General features: G+C 38.0%; 1 protein-coding gene across 2 annotated transcripts; it reads right to left on the bottom strand.

Moving 5' to 3' along the window:
* Positions 1-1,887: 1,887 nt before the first annotated feature.
* On the bottom strand, positions 1,888-19,371 carry clgn (calmegin). 2 transcript variants are annotated; one of them, XM_088924668.1, is made up of 15 exons: positions 18,981-19,371; positions 16,166-16,342; positions 15,059-15,132; positions 14,905-14,963; positions 14,207-14,348; positions 13,472-13,553; positions 13,158-13,350; positions 12,799-12,988; positions 11,213-11,326; positions 10,751-10,907; positions 9,112-9,327; positions 8,684-8,800; positions 7,735-7,876; positions 3,073-3,185; positions 1,888-2,779 (listed from the first exon to the last, which is right to left on the bottom strand). In XM_088924668.1, exons 2-15 carry the CDS (start codon positions 16,331-16,333, stop codon positions 2,705-2,707), a joined length of 1,842 nt encoding a protein of 613 aa, XP_088780794.1. In that variant the 5' UTR covers positions 16,334-16,342; positions 18,981-19,371; the 3' UTR covers positions 1,888-2,704. The 2 variants fall into 2 exon arrangements, with proteins under 2 accessions (XP_088780794.1, XP_088780879.1); XM_088924753.1 differs by having other exon boundaries at positions 3,073-3,182.
* Positions 19,372-22,886: the final 3,515 nt, after the last annotated feature.

Below are 22,886 nucleotides of genomic sequence, written 5' to 3'. Positions count from 1 at the left end.
TTTTGATTTGTGGCAGCACAAGCACTTGGCACCGTTGCTGTGTGACCACCTCCTTTTGACTGGACAGAGGCTGAGACAAAGATTGGATGAGATTTTTTTGACCGGACAGAGGCAGAAGCGTTTCAAGAAAGCAGATGTCGTAAAACACCCTGTGAAATAAGTCATGGTTAGTGCTTTTTAGATCTACTTTATCATTTCATGCACTAAAATGGGAGCCCATTTTTCACAAATTCTGTTTTTTTTTTATGAAATAAATAAGGAGGGAACAAGGAATTCTAGCTGAGTACAAAGAAAGCTTAAAAGCACTTGAAGAGTTTTGAAATGAATTGCTTGAGCAGGCTTGGTGTCAATGGCTTCCTCATAAACCTTGTGCCTGAGTTCTTTATCTTCTCTTGTACTAAGTTCTCAATCTTTTACACGGGGGAGCTGCCAGGAGGGAAAAATAAGAAACAGCAATTATTGAATGTGGTGTAAGGATATTATTCTGAATATGCACAGCAAATACATTTTTAAGGCTCTTAATTTTCAGTCAATTCATTTGTTATCTAACTTGAATTGCAGCCTTGGTGATGAAATGGCATTTAACATAAACGGGCAACATTATTTTATTGCAATTGGTAATTGTTCTTACTTCAGTATGTATTATTACCTTCACCTTGCTTGATTTACTTACCTTATTTGATATAGAAGGTGAAGGATCTTCAATGAATGGACAGAAACACGAATATCAGTGATCTGGCTCAACAGCCACAATCCCTGAGTGTTGACCTTTGATCCAAGTTGAAGATTTTGGGTTTTCTTGGAGTATACTCATTGATAATAACAGAAGAACTATATTATTATTATATAGTTAAAATAAGCATATTATTATAGTCTGTAGGTGTTATTAGAATATATTTTAAAATTATGGATAGATGGATGGATTCCAGAACATGTCTACAAATTGTTAGTTTAAGTGTTTGACTTTCCCAAATTGGAAAATATAAAATGTTTTTGGTTAAAATGGTAAGTGAGCACTGACTCGATGTTGAAACAAGTAACCAATCTAATTTACAGAATATTCAGTAGAGTACTTATGCTGTGGTTTTAGATCCAACTAAACTTTCAGAACTCACCACTTAAACATTTAGAAATATAAAATAAAGCCTAAGGTCTCTTAGTACAGTACATCTTTGAAGCATATACTGTAAATTAATTATGCTCTCTATTTTTCAAAGAGATTTTCTTTGTACTCTGCAAATTTAAATAATCTGGTCCCTTAGAGATGTAACAGTAATGCATTGTAAAGAGCTGTAGTCAGATGAATATACTATATGATTTTGCCCATTGTCATCAATAAATTGCTGATCAGTTTAAGGGTTAAATATTTACACCAATAAGGAATTCAACTTTCTAAAAAAACTTAAGCTTACAAATCAGGATTCTGTTGTGGTCATTTTTATTCAGGTTTGTCATTAATGCTAACATGTGGAAAGTAAAACTGCTAATAAGATGAAGCATGAGAATCCATGTATATGATATATAATAAGTTATCATAAAATGTCTCCAATTAACTCTTACATGTTATTGGAGTTTGATACTTTGAGCACAAAAACGTTAGTCAAGAAAGTTCTTCAAATTTAGTTTATTAAGTTCCAAATCTGATCTTCAAGGTTCACAATGCAGTTTTTATAGATATGTATCTGTAACCCTATGAAACTATTTCAAGTGACAAGTACATACTATCTTATTTTCTAATAATACTCATTTAAGCAAATAAATATTTCAATTATTTCAGTTAATTAGGATCTCACAAAAACCAGAGGATCCTCTGTCCCTCAAGACCTGGATTTGAAGAACTCTGGTTTGAGGAACTATTTCAAACACAAAAAGCAAATAGACCATAACTTGTATTAAATATTTATTTTCAAAAGCAATGTAAATTTTGCAAACATCTTTCAACAGGGATCTGCTATAGTATGGCAAAAACATTAAAACTCGGAAAATGTAGTCAGTCCACCATTTGAAGGTTCAGAAACTTTCTGAATATATTTTTCTAACTCTAGAATTAAGAGAGATTTTAAGAACAGTGTGCTTTTGCAAAGCTTTCAACTTTGGGTCACAAAAATCAAAGTGATAACTGCTTAAAACTTCATAAATGCAGTAAAATGGAATCATTTGTCTTGCAAAAACAAAAATAAGTTACATAAAAATAATATATTAAGATACTTCCAGTGCATTTTATTTTCAGTACAGAACTAGACACTAGTTAACTTAAATTCTGAACTGCTATTATTTTCTTTGCAACTCATTTAGCAAACATTTCAATCTAGACGTACAATTTAATCAGCTCAACTGCTTTTATAGCTCTAATCTCTTTTGTTTTTTACTATGTACACTGTATAAAACTGCTCTATTTTAATTGTACATATTGTTGAATATTATGTTGCTGCAAAATACACCTTAATGGGTATTTGTTGTTAATACGTTTTTTTTTCATCTTAATATTTTTTCAATATGAACATTGCAACAATACCTTAAAAAAGCAACATCTTTAAGTGAAGACTCAAAGTTAGGACAGAGGTGGGAAGAATTAATAGGGAACACAAGTGGTTCAGGAGAAGATCTAATGGATCGTATCAGCCAGCAGCTGCGGAGCCTGCATGCTGTTGTGCATGCACTGCGGGGGGAGAAGTTAATTCCCCTAATTGCTGTAAGGTTTAATTCAATCCTTTCGTACTCGTCTCTTGCGTGCTGTTTGCTTTGGTCCATCTCCTATGCTCTCATCGGCATCCTTCATCTGAAAAACAAAGAAAGCAGACTTCTGTCCAACAGCCCTCCATGTCCAAATAAATACCATTGTCAAATATTATCTTTGATAATTAAAAAAAAAGTTATGTATTCAAAAACCTTTTGAAATATTTATGTCCATATAGTTAAGTAGATGATATTCAAGATGGAAAATTCCCATGTACACAAAAGGTAAATTAATAAAGGGTTTTCTAGTACCATAATGCTCCTTGTAGCCATTCCTACTTACCTCACCAGTGGATGCAGCTGATAAACCAGTAACGCAATGTCCAGATGGCTTACCTCATCATCTGATGCAGTCTCGTTAGATTTGTTGCTGTCTTCTTCCTCTTCATCCTGACTGTCTCCAGCAGCTCCACTCTCATGATCACTCCTCTTTTCCTCCTCCTCCTCTTCTGGGACAATCATAGTTATACAGTATTAAACAGAAAGCAGCATATAACTACAATATATAGAGACATGCTTAATTTATATCCCCAGATTTAGAAATATCTAATACAGATGTGATACTTATGCACATTTTTAAGTGAAAAATGATTATTGAGGGTTAGTTACATAAGGCACCAAAGCAGATCTCAAAAAAGTAAAAATATTAAAGACATAGTGTGCAATTTGTGAACTGGTTTGTTTTAAATTTCTCAGAAACAGAACAAAAAGTGACAAAGAAAATTGGATTAGCTTCACATGGTAGAATACTGTATAATTTTCACCTCAGAGGCATAGTGAATAAAAATTAAGTTAACTGGTCAAATTGTACTTTCCCAAATTTACAAGGAGACAATCTGTAACATTTATGTTCCTCTTACAAATGACAGCAGCAGTTAAACATATGTACAAAGTCTTTACAAGAAAAAATAAATATGGGACACCAATCCTAATTCGCCCATGAATTCCAAAAGATTATACTGAACATTATGTGTGTAGATAACCTCACTCGCAAAGGTACATAGACATGCACTGCAGAATAGAGCTGTAAGTAAAAAAATAAAGAAGAGCCAAGAAGCTCATATTGAGATTACAGATTATGAATCAGAATGCAAAATGGGGGGGTATTTACGTATAAGGTGTTTATGATTATGGAAAATGAGTGTGCCATGTCTTAAGATATTTCATGAATCTTTGTACAAAGTTATATTTAAGTACTTAATAATTTGTCCAAAATGTAAACTACAGCATCTAATCTAACATTACAATAAATCTTCAAGCATATATGAAAAGACTAGGCTTTCCTGAAGTGGATGTCCAGATATAGTAGTGTCAGGTAAAGACAAAACAACACTGAAATAAAAAAAATCATTATGTAATAGCACTGAGAATTTAACACACTGTCACTTCCCTTTCTATAGAACTTAAAATTTACTTGTATTTCTAAAGATTTAGTTAAGACTGAAGAGAATTGGGAAAACATGTCCACCAGTTTAAGTCCGCATTTACCTGTTAAAAATATAAATTATATCCCGGTGAAAGGATTACATGCACCAATATAAATTTCACCATAAAGTGATGGGCAGTGGTGAATACTGCTGACAGAAATGCAGACTGAAATAGTAGACTGAAGAACTTCTGTTTACAAAAACAAGGCAAATAACAGGTGTGATTAGACCAGCTTTTTTCAAGTGGTGTGCCTTCATATATTGTATTAACAGGTGTTCTGTGAAATCTTTGAAAAGTCACATAAGATGAAATATGAACACATGAACAACATATCATGTTGCAAGTTCATTGTTCGTTGACATTTCTCTACGTTTTTGGTGCGATGGAAACCAGTGACAAACACTGGATTGCTCCAAGAGATGGAAAGCTGGGAAGATCAACCCTAGGTATTCATATGAAATATATGGCAACGTCTGTAGCTGCATGTATAATGTAGAGGAGGTGGAAGATGCATTTTAAGAAAACCTCCCTAATCACTGATCACAGTCTACTCATTTGATCATACAGGCCTCTAGCCAGTAGCACCTTAACATAGAGCTTGGCATCAGAACAGGATGCAGGATGATAGCTCTCAGAAAGTAAATCTTTGTCTTATTTTCAGTAAAAGAGATTTAACTGCAGTATTAACATCCCTTCAAAAAGTTTCTCAACGGCCGTATGCATCATTTCAAGCAGAAGAACATCTAACTGGGGCCAGAAAGTCAGATGAAATTCAGGAGAAATGCCATTAATGTGAGATGATTGTCCCAAACTGTCTGCTTTAGTGCAGACAGAGATATACGTGACTCAAGTAATAATAATAATTGCTTACACTTATATAGCGCCTTTCTGGACACTCCACTCAAAGCGCTTTACAGGTAATGGGGACTCCCCTCCACCACCACCAATGTGCAGCATCCACCTGGATGATGCGACGGCAGCCATAGTGCGCCAGAACCCTCACCACACATGTTATCAGTGGGGAGGAGAGCAGAGTAATGAAGCCAATTCATAGACGGGGATTATTAGGAGGCCATGATTGGTAAGGGCTAATGGGAAATTTGGCCAGGACGCCGGGGTAACACCCCTACTCTTTTCGAGAAACAACCTGGGATTTTTTTAATGACCACAGAGAGTTAGGACCTCGGTTTTACGTCTCATCCAAAGGACGGCGCCTGTTTACAGTATAGTGTCCCCGTCACTATACTGGGGCATTAGGACCCACACAGACCGCAGGGTGAGTGCCCCCTGCTGGGCCCACTAACACCTCTTCCAGCAGCAACCTTAGTTTTTCCCAGGAGGTCTCCCATCCAGGTACTGACCAGGCTCACACCTGCTTAGGTTCAGTGGGTTGCCAGTTGTGAGTTGCAGGGTGATATGGCTGCTGGTACAGTGGCAACAGTACAGTTGCCACTCTAGGAGAAAGTAGGCAAATTAATCATACTCTTTCTTCAATCATACAGAATTTACAAACTGTACTTAGAATTAAACAGACAAAATTAATAGGATCTGACAGCACTAATTCTTGTGCAAGAACTGCAAGAACATCTGCAAAGCATTCATCACACTGTCTCAAGGCTAGTAAATAGCTGAGCTAACTACTTTTAAAATAAATCCACAGCTACAGACAGTACTTGAAAGAAAAAAAATCCAGACTAGTTCTTTTTGCTCATAAATATGCATTATGCTGTTAACTGAGTGTAGTGTGAATTCACATATGAATTGAATTATATGAATTACCATATGCTACATTTAACCATACTAATTAAACCAGGTTTTGTTCTCCTACATAGTTGTAGGGGGCTGATTGACTTTACTCCCCCATAAATAATCCCTTATATCTCAGAAACAAAAGCAAGACAAACACTAGTCAGCTCAGAGCTTACTAGAAGTTTCTTTAACTTGAGGTGAACCTTTAACCCCTCACAGGCAGATTCTTATAAACAATACACTAAATATAAGGGAATCACGTAGTGGTTTTAACAATAATAACAGATTAAGCAAAACACAGATACTCTGCTAAGGTTTATGTGCTTATACAATTTTTTCTAAGTAAGAGTGCTACATTTACGCGTTTTCAACATCACTGGATAACCAAACACAGCTCATATGTCAACTTATTTGAAAACCAGGCCATATGATTTCCGTTACGGCTGGGTACTCCAAGACAGGTCAACACTGGTTTTTAGATTTTAATCTCCCATTACATTTTATTATATACCCACATTGTGTGGGATAGTCAATTGTGATAATTGTATCTCAGCACACAGCTAAGGAACCCATGGTCTCAGATGGGAGTTTAGGTAGACTCCTCCAACCTGCCCAAAGATGAGAGTTTAAAACTGCCCTTAAATTTAAAATTTGTACATTCAGCATTGGGTCTTTGCTGAGTTTTAAAATCCCATCCCATGTGAAAGTGTTCCAGTGCACATGGAGTCACATGGTCACACGCCACTTCCAATCTTAAAAACTGACAGTTTGACCTCCGGGGTCATTTGCTTTCGGGATTCCCTTAGCCACGCAAGAGGCTAAGACTGGGGTGCAACGGGTATCCTGTGCCTCACAACAGCAAACCTGTGAGTACCGCGAGTGAGAGATGAACGCGTCAGTCATCCAATTCATAAGCTTTGTCCCGCAGGTCTTTCTGGAACAGGTCAACAGTGGCTTTCAGAGTCAAGTTTTACAGCCTTCATTCTCCCTGCAGTGTTGCGGTGTTCATAATGGTGTACTAAACACATTGTTTTCAAACTGCTGATTCAATGCTGGGTTGGTTGAAAAAGAAAAATATAGTATAATGTTGCCCACAGGGCTTTAAAATACAGCTTATTTGAAAAAAATATTCAAGGCAAAAAAAGTCTTCATTTATGCTGAACAATAATGAACAAAGGAAAGAATGGTATGTTATCTAAAATCCAACTGAAGTGGATACAAGCAAGAAAAAAAGTGATGTGCTTTTAGCAAACAGCACAAAATTAATCAAAAACACCTGGAGTTCCAGTGTTGTGATACTGAAAGAACCATCATATACAACATTACAAATCGTTGTATGATTTTCTTATAATGTTGGTGTTGAACTGTCTACAGTCTCATCTTTGGAGAGCTGTTTTTTTCATATGAATTCTTAATTTGATAGATTGCAATGCAGCTTTGAATTCCTGAAATCTTTCCTTCTTATTCCTCTATTAATTCTTAGACACTTATTACATTAAACTTTGTGTTACAGAAACAGTTTTCTCACTTGCTAAACTGAATGGCATACCTTTTTCTTCTAAGTCACAATTTTAAAAATAAAAAAATGTTTGCTACATAAAATAAATCCACTTGACAATATAAGTCTGTGATATTTTAAACTACTCAGTTGAATAAATCACCTGCTTAAATGGTCAAAACAATATTGTCTGTGGATTTTACAGATTGGAGCTTTAATGGTGACCCATAAAACCTACAGGACTATGGCTCTTCACAGTCAGGGTAGACTGCAGATGAAAGTAAAAGTAAGATGAGTTTCTCTACTATGAATATTGAACTGACCTGCTTTACCAGTGTCTGCCCTTGTCTCTGTGTCAGCTTCCTCCTCTCTCTCCTGCTCCTCCTCCTTTTCCTCTTCTTCATCCTCCAGCACATCATGCTGAACATCATCGGTCTTCTTGTAGCTGGCGGCTTCATCAGATTTCTTAAATATACAAACCAAACACCACACAGATGACAGCACTGTCAAATGCCTGCTCACCAAGCCTACTCTTATACAGTAGATAAACTGAACTGGCCAATGCATGCAAGATATAGGTTTATTGCTGCAGATTCTAATGATGTCTAAAACTATTAAATACTAATTATTGTAATGTAATGGGTATTCCTTTTGAATCTAACCTAAAAATGACAAAAGAGATATGTTGGCATTCCAGTGGACATTCATCTGGATTAATTGATGCTAGACCCTAAAGCACATTTTCCACACATTTCCCGCTCCCCTATTCTACATGTACAAAAAGTTTTTTTTTAATTCATCTTCCTACGGCATATTTAGAGATAGGAAAATTACATCTTTAGATGGACGTAATCATCCTCTTCTAACACACCTCCCTAATTGATTTAATTTAGAAATCAAACCCACTATCTGATTAACCCCTTTCTACAGCACTGAAGAGTGCACTGAAAACAGAAACAAAAGCATTAGTTACAAACATCAGTCAATTCTTAATACCTGGAACTGTGACCTCAGCATTTACAGCTGCTGCAGCCATTGCCTTGCTTAGAAAATGTTTACAAAATTGCTCAGTTTGGGGAACCATAGATCTGTTTCAAACTTACCGTCCTTGTCTAAAATTCTGCTGATTGTGGTACTGTGTCTCACACACTAACATTACGTTAAATATGAATGTCAGTTTGGTCACGTTTTCAGGGTATAGTAACAACAAGAGAACCTGACTGTGTTCTTATCCTAGTAAGCTTTAAATGTATTTGTTGGCTGATGGCTTACCCTGGGCCAGGAGAAGAGCACCACTAGTCCCACTGGCAGGGCCACCGTCAGGATGTACACTACCCAGAGCCAAGGACGCTCCTCTGCAGCAGCCATCAACTGGCTGAACACTCCTGGCTGACAAAACAAACAGCAGTGGCAAGGTTATAAGATTCATCAACAGAGCTTAATGGATTCCAATAAGTTACATTTCCCTATAAAGGAACCAAATAACATCCTCATGACAGAATCTTACTATCTGTAAGTCCGAAAAGACTTCTGTTTATTTAATTCAGTTCTAGCTTTATTATCCCTTTTGGGGGAATTAGTTTTATGGCACAGTCCAATACAACAAGGACAGAAAAGTGTAAAAATGGGAACCAGCAATTAAAGAAACACAGTCAAAACAGAGGAAAGTATGACAGTCTACGGGAAAGAAACTGCTTTACCTCATTGGCACTGGCCACCAACTTTTTCACTCCCCAGCCGTCAGAGGCCCAGCGATCTGCCACTTCTTTGTCCGAACAGATGATGAAGTTGTCGAAGTAGATTTCCGAGGTCATAGACCACAGCTCTAAGCCAACCGCACTGAAAGGGGTCATTCTGAAAGGATGAAGGTCTTCAAAATAATCTGGATTGGGGATTTTTCTGGGACTCCAAATTCCCTAGGAAATACAATTGACATTCCGACAGTCAGAATATGAAGTACTGAATTAAAGGTTATGGGAAACAACAGGGGAAAGGATGCAAGACCTGAACAACATACAGTCATAGAGCACTTCAATGCCGCATGCAATAATTCTCAATGGAGCACAAAAACATGCCCCGTTCAGAATATAAGAGATAAGAGATAAGATAAGATCACTTTATTAGCCATATACAATTTCTTGCATTGGGAATTTGTCTTTTCGCATACCCCAGCTTGCTCTCCATGAGACACACAGATGGGGAGAGAGAAGCTTGGGGTCAGAGCGCAGGGTCAGCCATTTATACAGCACCCCTGGAGCAGTTGGGGTTAAGGGCCTTGGTCAGGGGCCCAACGGAGTAGGATTCCTCTGCCAGCCGATTTGAACCGGCAACCTTCCAGCCACAGGCGCAGATCCTTAGCCACAGTGCCACCACTCCGCCAATCACATTTCCCTTCCACTCATTGACTGAGGGGTAAGAAGACCTAGGTTTTAAACTCAGACACAAGATATCCGAGGGACAGCATTTTTAAATGTAATTCTGGCAAGCAAAAAGAGCAGCTTCTATGTGAATTAGGAGGAGAGAAAGTATTTCCATGCAACATCTATTGTAGCTGACTGCAGAGATCTCTCTTAATAAAGCTTGTTTAATTAGTCTTTCTGTAGCTACTGTAGAACTACATTAAACATAACAGAGTTTTAATTTTTACTGGGATGAACACTATGCTTCTATTTGGATATTAATTTAAGATAATAACATTTCTTCATTCTTTTGTTTGCAAAAGATATGAAGACCTCAAAATTATACCACACTCTACCACAGCTCCTCTCTCTACCTATGCATTTATGATTTCTAATCTTCGTTGACAAACGTATGGAAAAACATATTTGGAGATTCACAGGATCTGCCCCTTCAAATGCTTCAATAATGCTCATTACAAGATGAATGAATGTAGAGTCTTTGGGGCTAAAGCACCTTACACAGCAATGTTTTTAACAAATAATTTTAACATAGTGTTTTTTTTAATAGGGATTTTCTTAATGAGTGACAACACAACTAAATTAGGAATATTCTATAAAATAATGTGCATCCACATTCATTTTTATTGTTTTGTATCAATCCAGCAATCTGCCTTATTCTTCAGAGAGCATAAGAAACTCTAAAAAAATCTAACCCTACCGAACAAGACCCTATGATTTATTTTAATATCTGGACGACCCTGTTATTCAAAGCGTCTTACGGAGACTACAATCACTAATTTCTTACATACACAACTGTGGTACCCATTTATCCAGCTGGCTGAGGTACCGTGCTCAAAACTACAGCGGCTGTGTCCCACCAGGGACATTGGGGTCCAGAGCTCTAACCACTTCTCCACACTGCAGGCCAGACAGAACAAACCTGGTAGCTGGGGTTTTCGATGAGGGAAGCCTTCCACTTTCCTTTGTAGTTTGGGTTATTGATCATGGGAGGCTTCCACACCCCACAGCCTGGGCTTGCTTCACACGCCGGGTTGGGAATCTGAGGAGCCTCCCACTCTCCGTCCATCTCCTCATCCCTGGGACAAGCACATCGCCATCAAACACAGAGCACCTGCCTTCGTCCTTCTTTAACATCACAGAAATGTCAGGGAATCCAACGGATATGTGCTACCGCACAGTGGCTGTTAAAGATAGATCAGGTGTGTCCTTTTCTGTCAGATATCCAATTACCCAGATGGCCTGGAAGGGTATGGGTAATGAAAAGAGTCACTTTTGTGACCCTTTTTTGTACCATGCGAGAGCTACAGTACAGTACAATTCTGACACAGACAAAACCAACAAAAAAATACACAAAATATGGATAAGTGCAGCGATAGTTTACCAGTCCTCAGGCTTCTCAGCAGTGGGGTCTGAAATGTACTCTGGCTCATCATCAAGCCAGCCTTCTGGTTTTGTTGCTTCAGGATCTTCTATCTTAGCTGGAGCATCTTCATCCCTGCAAAAAATAAAACACAGATCTGACACTTCTGTGTAAAGCCTCAACTGGAACGTAATGTGCTTCTCAATGGCCTCAGAAGATCTGAGATTCCGACTCATTTGTTATGTAATACATAATAATGTAAAACACTATGAATATATTTATTTTCACTCTAATAAAACCATCTCATAGTACAGCTCAGCTACAGCGTAATTCTAAAGATTGCAAATATATTGCTCTTTCTTGTTAACTGAAAGCAGTTACTGCTTTACTTCAGGAAGCAGTGTATTTACATGAAAAAGTATCCTTTCTCTACCATATTTCCAAAACTCAAATCACTTTTATTGATTTGAATTAGGTAATTTATGTACTTAAATGTCACTTTCCCTGACCAGACAAAAATCAGGAATGATGACAAAAGATCTTCATCATCTTTTTTTTGTAAAGGATATGTGTTTAGTGATACTGTTTTACTGGAAATAAACTAGTGAGAGAGAGTAATAACCACCACTTGTTAATTCTATATTTTGCCCTGTAGTACACACATCAGTTATACTCTTATTAATGAAGCAGGAGAAATGCTTTAATCTGCATTTTTTCTTGAAGCTAGTGCACAGTAAAATGCGCAGTAATCTCAAGTGATAAAGTGTCCTGGTCGAAAGCCATAAAGTACACTACACGGAACCCGTTTTAACACACAATGTTTCTTAACTAAATGATCTATAGTTGTATGCACAAGTTTGGGCACCCCTGGCCAAATTACATGTTTTGTTGATTTTCTAAGTGAAAAGAAGTTAATAACCTCTACAGTGAATAAACTTAAACTTGGCATGTTTCTGCAACTTTTAATGCACAGTTACTATTTATTTGCTGAATTTAACAGATTGAAAAAAACAAAACAGTAAATGTGGCATGTGCAAAAGTCCAGTTGATCCACTAGTGTTATTTTTTTGTAAGGTCTCAGAACTTAATTGACTTGTTAGGCCTCAATCTAAGTCAGGTGATGACAATTCCAGAGCTTAATAAATTCTCTGACTCTTCGAACCTCTCAGGGTGTTGTGCTCCTCTAAGCAGCTGACTGAGGATCAGATAATAAAGATAATTGACTCTTACAAAGCAAGGGAAGGCTATAAAAAGATATCTAAAAGCTTCCTGCTTGCAATTTCAGTGTCCAAAATGTCATTAAGAAACGGAAGTTAAGGGAAACTGTTGAAGTCAAGACAAGATCTGGAAGACCAAAAAAAAATCTTCGATAGAACTGCTTGTAGACTGATCAGGAATGCAAAGCAAAACCCCCATATCACTGCAAAGGACCTGCAGGAAGGTTTAGCTAGCACGGGAGTAATGGTGCACCAGTCCACAGTGCGGCATTGCTTGCACAAACATGATCTGCAGTTGTTTGCATACAACTGTAAATACTTTTGTTGTATACAACTGGCATTGGCTCTGATGTCCATGGGAAAAAAAGCCAGACAGCTGTACTCACTCACCAGTCATCAGGCTTGACAGCGTCTGGGTCAGGGATCTTGGGTCTCTCATCCCATTCCTCAGGTTTGACATCATTGGGATCATCAATCTCTTTAGGGGGGTTTATAGGAGGGGTCATGTCTGTCAGGAGGTTCCCCTTACTCACACTTGTTTGGTCAATGAAGATTTCAAAGGTGTTGTCTGGGCTCAACACTGATGAAGACACAACCAAACCCATTTTTTTTTCATAAATGGAACAATGTCAGAATTACACCCAATATTTAACCATTCTCAGAAAAAAAACATGACAGCTACAACAACATATTGAACTGCATAAAAGCATATGCCAATCAGCTGCATAGATTGGTAGATTCTGTAGTACCCAATGTATACAGATGGGGTTTTTTATCAGTGTAGAATTTCTTCAGATCCACATCAGGCCGTTTTGCATGCTTCTCTTCATAGTCTCCATTCCTGGGATTCTTGTGTTTGAAGATAAAGTGCAATTTGTAGTCTTCACCACACTTGTCAGGGCCAAACATGATCGTATACAAAGTTTGGTCATTAAACGTTTCCTGAAAAACATGAAAAAAGTGATTTTTTTAAAACAGGAAACTAGCGACTGATACAGAGAGATGTTTAAAAAATACAACCTAAATATTACGGTATTAATTGCAACAGCATTTCTTTACGCACCAAATCTAAATCATCACTTGCAGACAGAAGTTTCATGTAAGCCCCACCACAGTCAATTCCATCTTGGAAATTCACCTCATACCTGAAACAAAAGATAAGCTTCAAAAACTGTTTTTCTTGTGCAGCTCTATAAAAGGGTTCACCCAACAAATGTTAACCGATATACACTGTTAATGAAAAAGCATGGAGGACTGCAACAGCTGTTAATATTGTGACAGGAACGTACTGCAAATATACTATATGATTTGAAATACAATATCGGATTTTTTATATTAAAATCCGTAGCTTAAAAATTGAAGCCTCAAATGTTTTGAGAAAGTGTTGTAAAAACTCATTTTTGGAAATGTGGAATAAAATGAATTCCACAATCAAAGCCATTAAGAACAAGAGAATTCATGAGTGGCTGAAAACATGTGAACATTTTTTTGCAGTGGTGTTACAGCTGTACTATGTTTGAAGACTATAACAATCTATTATTTTTTATGGCTGATTTTTTTGGCTGAGATGGAAAGAAGACAAGTGTCTCAAGAAAGCAAAGTGGTCCTTCTGTTTTGTTCTCTTTTAAAAGACACTTACAATGGCTTTAAATTGTTGCTGCTCTCAAAGCTGACGTACATTCATTAGGAAACAGCAACGTTTTACTCACAGTAGTTGCCGTCATTCTCGAAATTGTTTTCTGCGATGCGAACATATTTCTGTTTACTCTCCTATGAGGAAAAAAAAGGAGAAACTTACTGAACCACTAGGGGTTTCTGATCAAAGACGAATGGCTTCTTCAACATGGCTCCAATGGCATGGTGCTTGGCTCTGGATTTCAAGACGAGACCCTTGTCTCCAGGCACGGCATTCTCCTTCAGTGGCTCCACTTCCCACTTTCCTGAAAGAAGAGGGAGAAAGAGGTCACAGCGACAATCAAGAGTCCGATAAAGGAAATACCAGCTTGTACTTTTCACCTCACATTAAAAATGTCTATGAAGCACAAGATATCTGGACCATCTCTGTGCCAACATCTGTTCAGTTAATCAGCCTACAGTAGAGAAAAGCCACAATTATATGTAGGCTCAACTCACATTAGCGAACAGGAGTCATCTCTTTAGCAGTTTTATTATTTTAAGTTACCGTATTATTTAGAACAAATGAGAGGTACAATCTGATACCATCACCTGTAATGACACAGCTATAAAAAGATTAACAACGATCATATTGAAGCACAGCAAAACATATCTTGCATATATATTTCTCAAATAAAAGCAAAAATAACTTTTTATCTGTTTCAAACGAATGGTTTTAATATCTTAAAACTTTCATTTGGGGAGAATAATTGTAAAAGTTATTGTAGGAATTCAAATAACAATGAAACTAACAATGGCAGTGATTAGTATTTAGCTCAAAACTCTCCATAAAATAAAAAAAAGCGTCAAACCACTGCTGACCATCATATTTCGAAATGTCATCATCTGCACCATCTTTTGTGGTTTTGGACAGGACCCACCTAGAGAGTGAAGAAGACAGTAAATAAATACTGCTCACAACAATGTACATTTATAATTGACATAATTCGAATTTCTTGTGTGCAACAATACATACCCAGCTAACAAGCCTTCATCAAATGTTTCTGTGAAATATGCCTCTTTTGTAGGGACAGGAGTCTTGTATGTTACCTGCAAATATCACAAAAGGGTGCATTCAAGGAAAAACAACAGATGAAAAACTGCTGTTAAAAACACATTCCACAAAAACTATATTCGGAAATTTCTATTAAACTAAGATTTCACAGAAATTATGACTTATTATGAAATTATGATTATCGTGGCAAAGTTATTTTAAGTTATTTGCATTAACAAGGTTAGTGGATACAAATCAAGATTTAAATGGATTTAAAAACATCAATGTTTTATAGTTTCCAAAGGAAAATATGATAATTATGTTTGGCAGTTTTAAACTTTTTAGTATATGAATCAAGTTACACTAGATTTAATGCTTTGAACAGCAAGAGTAAAACCTTGTGTCTAAAAATTCTGAAGGCAGACAATGAATTCAGATAATGTTCTATACATGTTCATAATAGGGACTTATTTTGTGCTTGAACTGAATTTGGCATGACACTGAAGTATCAATCTGAAATGGGGCTGTGACGGTTAGTTGCCTTAGAAATTATTTTTAAATGTTAACAAAATTTTATTACGTCTTTGCATTACATTTTATTGATGTTGTTATGATGGTCCAGAAATTGACTATACCCATCTGAAGGGCTGTTAATATAAATGATTTATACGGTGTTACCATTTTTTTGTCTATGTACCTTAGAGTTTCATTACTGTACTTCCTAGTTCTTTGCACAAAAGCAAACATGCTGTATAACATAATAATCAAGGTTTAAGTAGTAAGCATACAGCTTGTTTTATATATAGCAATGTAATAAGAGGCAAATTATTTTTTATGTAGCTAATTATAAACATCCGTCTACAATGTAATACGAATGTTAAACTTCCAGTATTTTGAGGCAAAGCCACTACTGTGGTACCATTAACCATTAAAAAATATTTCTGTTTTAATCCTCTGCTGTTTAATTATCTATGGCACACAAGGTAGCTTTACAAATAAATCCAAGCATACTAGGAAAAAAAAGGTTGGCGCACTATTTTTTTAGAAAAGATCACCATTTAAATATGGGCAAATATGGTACTGGCAGACCTGGAATGAGACATTGGTGTCAGGAGTGGGATCCTCAGTCTCTGAATCTGCATCGTCTGAGTCCTCCACCTGAGCATCTCCTGTGCTGTCCTGATCCTCCTCATGTGTCCAGGCAGCAGTGGCCAGGGAGAGCAGCAGCAGACATGTCCATCCCCACCGGAGCTTCATCCTCACTGTCTGAACACATACACAAAGGAGTCCGAGATAGTCACCAACACCACACACAACACTCCAGCATAAAAAATGAATGATGTTCTGAGACATCAGGATCAGGATTAAAACATCAAATACACTGAAACAAACATTGTGATTGGAAAAAAAAACACATCTTGTGAATCTTGACAGTTTAACCAATTCAGCAATTCACAAAAAACATTTGAACACTTTCCGTACCATTAAAGCTTGATAGATACCCCTTAATAAACAACAGGATGACTCATGGGACTAGAATATTTTTAAAGCCAATAAAACACTGCAATAAAGAGGTCTGGGAACTGCATAGGTTAATATATGTATTAGTGAAAGCTGAACGTTTTAGTTTATACCATCAATGTGATGTTCCATCCATGAGATGAACAACATGCTAAAGACAATTCTGTACACCAGTGGAAAATGGAGGACTACAAATACCACTGATCACAGATAAAGGGAAATTATGTGATGTACTGCCTGTAAAACCACTCAGAAAAGGTCAGTAGATTCAGCACTGTGACACTGCAGTCAGAGCAGTGAATCAGTGGCAGTCAAAACTTCTCAAGAAGAAGTACCAGGAGCAATAAAAAAAGCATGGTATGCAACTAGGAACTAACTACATTTATGAATAATAATAATAATAATAATAATAATAATAATAAACTTTATTTTATATAGTGCCTTTAAAGGTGGCTTCTCAAAGCGCTTTACAGGATGACAATAACAATAAATAAGAAGAATACAACAATAAATAAGAATTATACACAAGATAAGACAGAATTACAATATACAATTATAACAATACAACTACAATAGAGGAGACCGTGGATGGTGGTACTAAGAAGAGCAGAGGGGTAAAGGATGGAACCAGTTAAGTAAAGGCTTTTCTGAAGAAGAGGGTTTTGAGTCTGGATTTGAAGGAGTTTAGAGAAGCTGACTCTCTGATAGCCTTGGGGAGAGAGTTCCAGAGCTTGGGGGCATAACAGGAGAAGGCCCCGTCACCCATACAATGTAGATGGGCTTGGGGGACAGTAAGGAGAGCAGAATTAGAAGAGCGAAGGTTGCGAGGTGGGGAGTAGGGCGATAATAGTTCAGACAGGTACTGAGGTGCCAAGCCATCCAGAGCCTTATAGGTGAGTATATGAAAAATAATAAATACTGTCGGTGTTTCATAATGTATAATAAAAGGCAAATAAGCAGCACACGGAAATAGTAAAGGACTGGGGAGTGTTTGGGTGATTTAAAAATGATTTTAGCTATATTTACATTAACAATCAGTACAAATGGAAACATTTTTAACAAAACTTCAATTACTGGAGATTACTGAATATTTACAAAATAAAAGGCAAAATCAGCATCATTAAGCAAATTAAATAAACCAAGTTCCATCTGTACTGTATATGTGACGTTGTGCAAAGAGCGACAACCTTAGTGTGCCCCTGTCTTGGCAAGGAAAGGTCAGTGAAACAATCTCATTAAAATACGTCTCGTCACAGTATTGTAAACCATGCAGCCTTGCACTCTTAATAAGCATGATAAAGAGTAAAGTGATCTGTCTAGGAAATCCACATCCTTTTCAACCTAGCCCCATTGATGAATTATCCACCTGGAGGTCGTGACTAAACACAACATAATATTCAAAATCTAGTTCTATGTGGATACTTCAATTAACCACATTATGGTTTCAGGGCTTACAAAAAAAATGGTCCTTTGTCGATTCCTTTGTCAGTTCTCTGTCGATTTAAGTCTGAACCTTTGCTTAAAAAATTGATTATTTGGTTCCATTATTAACAAGACACTTCACAGACTCCAAAGTAACCGCATGATTCATCCCTTTCTAACCATGTACAGTCAGTACAGTACAAGAATGGTTATACATGGTACATGGCTAAATGGTTATAAAGTCAGTATTTACAGTGTAAAGACAGCCTCTTTGTTCAAATACTCCCTCCCCACATACTGTACATCACCACCTAAAAGAAAGAGGATACATAAATTTCCAAAAACGTCCTGCACTTAATGAAAAACACAGTTGTCCTGTCAAAGGGCCGGAGTTAGGCTATATTAGAGCCAAGGACCGGAAACTCTGCTGTACAATTAGTCAGCACAAAAAAGGACGATTCGTATCCTTATGCACCGACGTCAACAAAGCTCAGATCGAAGCAACACTGGACTCCAGGGGGATTGCTATAGGGGAATACAGGCACTACAGCAAACTAACTGCACCACAATAGACGGAGGCCTCCCTTTTAGAGAACATTCTAGTATAAACATTGCGCATTCTCTGCAGCCACGCCGAGTAAAGCACTGCCTCTCACAAACAATGACATCTCGAGTCTCATCTTTTCTAGGACGATCATGAGGACTCCTCTGCAGTGCTCGCAGATTTCACCGTATAACAGCAACCTGCATCTTTGCAGCACGAGTACTGTCATTGTTAAGAGTATATACCTAGATAATCTTCTGGCCATTTAAACGGGATCGGTTAGCTCATTGGATACCTTTAGCGGTGCATCGTGATGGAACTGCCCCTTATTTGGTCCTGGCAAGTGCCAAATGAATACACCAGGCTCGGCGAGCAGGTGTGTGTGGTGCAGGCAAAATGAACCGAGCAGCTACAAACCTCAGCGGCGTCAAACACTCGCACAGCGGCCACCCCCCTCCTCCTCCTCCACAGACCGGTCTCTTCTGTCTTCGCAGCGCACCTGTAAGCGGTTCGGCAGAGGGAGAGGGACTGGCGATCCTCTCCAGCTTGATCCCGCTCCGAATAAGATCTCCCACTTCTCCCGGTTTCCCGACGCCAGTGACGGCGCGCATGCTCAGAGCGGCCCGGCGCTCTCCGGGCTTCAGCGCCAGAGGCAGTAGCGGCGGCGCAGACATAACTCAGAACTGGTGACCCTCTGGGTTGAGGTGGGCGAAATCGGGTAACCAGAAACTTCTCCGATCTTCATTTTTTTTTTTTGCTCTTGAGGCAGTTTCTCCGGACTGCATATCATAAGATCTCTAGTAAGTGTGCGGCTCAAAAGAAGGAGGCGTCTACGTGGAAGGGAGCGCGCATGCGCCTTGGGACCGAGGACGAATAACGGATTAGCCAGCCCGTTGACGGGCTCTCAATTACAGTGATAAATCTTTAATTTGCACATACCTCCCCAGACAATATTTTCGGGTAGAATACATGAAAACTTTAAGTGTGAATCAGTATTTGTCTTCTTGGTCGCTCATTTGCTATTTGAATGAGATCTTTTACACCTGTACCTCTCCTCCTATGATGTCTGTGGCTAGAAAGAACTGCCGCACATGTCTTTGATTTCGAGCTTTTGTCAAGTTAAAAAAGGGAAACCCCTAAAAAACTACAAAACCAGCAAACTCTCCTGTGCACCGGGTTTCATACATTACATTAACTGCTAGGCTGCCACAATTCAAAATATGTGGTGTAGTCAAACCAGGCTTCTCACACATAAAATATGAAGACTATGTCTTTAAAAGCTAATTCAGAAATTTCAGTGGGAGGGACTTAGGAGAATTAAATTTCAGACATACTTACCCCTCTTACAACAAAACAAACTCTTTTTTTTTCACTGTGCTCGCCAGAAAGCCCGAATCCCTCTATTTCTGTAATCCCGCCTCTCCAGCTCGCTGTCCGGGGAGGAAGCAGGGCGCATGCGCTGTGCCAGCCCGAGCACGTACGTCACAAATTGGTGGCTGAGACTGAGACTAATCTGCGTGTGGAAACCATTAACCAAAGTGGAGCATCAGTTTAAGCTCTGTAGTAACCATTAATAAAGGCTCAAACTGTCTTTTTCTTACTCCATATCTTAAGTTCAGCCCAATATATAAGAAGGTTCTCACATTACAAATCGGAGCTCAAAGACATTAACATCTACAGTATTTTTTCATAGGCGCAGTGCTTCATGTCAAATACTCTTAGCATTACCTTTGTTAAATGACAATAAGAATCTATTTCTGGTTGGAAGAGCAACACTGAAGGACAATTCAAAGGGGAGAGGAAGAAGTAGACTCCGTTCTTGACTCAGACCTCAGATAGAGGACACGGCTCCACCCTACTGAGGTTCCAGCGAAAGGCTCAGCAGTGTAAATGGGTCTTAACTGCTTCAATTCAGATTATTATGAAATTTTGGTTCATCCCTAGTTACAGTACAACACATCTCTAATAGCATATGAAGAATTGCCATTAGGATGTAGCTGTCTGAAGGGATTCATGAAGGAAGGTGAAAATATAAATTCAGCACAGAAGATAATGTGCCTTATATAGTGACTTGCAAAAGTATTCAGGCCCTTGCAGTGTTCACATTTTGTTGCTTTAATTTGTATGATCATGACACTTAGAAGTAGCAATTCATATTCACAACCTACTTCCCACATTCAAAGCAAAAACAAAAGGAAATAATTGAAATGAAAGAAAATGGAAAATGTCATGATTGCATAAGTATTCAGACCCTTTCCTTTGGCCAGTCTAAATTAATTTAGGTACACAAGTTGCCTTAACGAGCCACACAGTTAGCTGAGTGGCCTCACTCTCTGTAATAATAGTGGCTCTCATGATTTCAGAATAAATACACAAGGTTCTTCAGTAAGGTAATGAATTTCAAGCAAACCATGAGGACCAAATAGCTTGTTGTAGAGTAGTAAAAGTTGTAGAAACGTACAGACCAAAGAAAGGTTATAAAAAATCAGAGACACAAATATTCTTCTTGACCATGATGAAGCTGATCATTAAGAAGTGGAAGGCGCCTCACATTACCAAGACATTGCCTAGATCAGGCTGTTCCTCGAACTGAACAAGAAAAAACTGTTTAGAGATGCTACTGTGAGGCCATTGGTGACTTTGAAAGAGCTGCGGAGTACAGTGAGCAAATGTGGGAGAAAATGTCCATGAGTAAAGTGGGGCCAGTAAAGGGTGCTCACCCTGCAGCCTGTGTGGGACCTAATGTTCCAGTATAGTGATGAGATGTAAAACTGAGGTCCTGATTCTCTGTGGTCATTAAAAATCCCAGGGCGTTTCTTGAAAAGAGTAGGGGTGTCACCCCAACATCCGGGCCAAATTACCCATTGGCATTTACCAATCATGCCCTCCTAATAATCCTCATATATTAACTGGCTTCATCACTCTGTTCTCCTCCCCACTGATAGCTGGTGTGTGGTGAGCATACCAGTGCTCTATGGCTGCCGTCACATCATCCAAGTGGATGCTGCACATTGGTGGTGATGGAGGGGAGTCCCCATTACCTGTAAAGCGCTTTGAGTGGAGTGCCCAGAAAAGCGCTACATAAGTGTATGGAATAATAATTATTATTACAGTATAAGGTATAGGAAATTCTGCTTTAGTGAAACTGGACTGGGTTGAAATTTCACTTTTAAGTACGAGAATGACCTAAATCTTCACTGGAGTAATTGACAAAGAAAGTGGATGTCATGGAGTGGTCCAGTCAAAGTTCTGACTAGAATTCTACTGAGAATCTGTGGAAAGACCAGAAAACTTCCATCGCAAAGTGATCATCAAGCAACCTGAGAGAGCAAATCTGCCTAGAAGATTGGGCACAAATTGCACCAAACGAGTGTGTAAAGATGGTATAGAGACTTGTGGCTGTAATTGCTGTCAAGGGTGCTTCCACAATCTATTGAGTTCACTGGTCCAGCTACAAATGCCAACAACCTAGTCCAGTTTGTTTCTCTTTAGTTTTTTCTCTCTTTTGTCATAACATTTTCACCCTCAGATGTTTTGTGTTTGATCAGGTTTTATATAAAATAAGTTAAAAAATAAGAAAATAATGCATTTTCATCTTTTTTTTTTTAAATTTCACAAAATGGGAGACCACAGGAATGGTCGGAATACTTTTGCAAGGCACTGTATTGTATACAGTATATTGGGTGGTAGGAATTTTAAACATCAGGTAAGTGATTATGATGTTGCTGTTCACTGGAATCTTATAGTGTCCAGAGGATGATCAGCGTGCTAAGACAAACTTAAGCCAGAAGCATCAGAGCACCAAAGTCTAAAGCAAAGTCTTTAAATGAATTTTCATATTGTTTTCAGGATTCAAATGATTCATTTAAATAAACAATTCAGAGTCATTTTAAGAGTTATTGAAGTTGTTTTAAATGCTTAATTATAATGGTGTTGTTGCTTTTGTTTTTGTAATTAATAATTGCATTTACAGTGGCTATCAAAAGTATTCACCTCCCTTTTCACCTGTCACTTTGATATTATATTTTTTGCCATTGATTGGCACAAAACCCCAGTTAAATAGAGACATAATGACTGCATTTAGTAACACAATAAAATGTGAAAAAGTTCAAGGTGGGTGAATACTTTTGATTGTCACTGTATGTAGATATCTATCTCTAAGAAACTAATGTTTGACTAAGAAGTTTAAGGTACAGTATAAAGGAGGATGCAATGACACTAAATATTACAGAATGAAAAACGTATTTAGCCTCTGGTACCTAAAACACACAAAGCCATGAGACTTTAACCTGTGGGACCCGGAAAGACAAACCAGACAATACA

This window comes from Atractosteus spatula, chromosome 1 (genome assembly GCF_055471065.1).
Source record: "Atractosteus spatula isolate fAtrSpa1 chromosome 1, fAtrSpa1.hap1, whole genome shotgun sequence".
Classification (NCBI taxonomy): Eukaryota; Metazoa; Chordata; class Actinopteri; order Semionotiformes; family Lepisosteidae; genus Atractosteus; species Atractosteus spatula.
The sequence above is the reverse complement of the archived record's forward strand: the minus strand, read 5'-3'. Positions and strand labels throughout refer to the sequence as shown.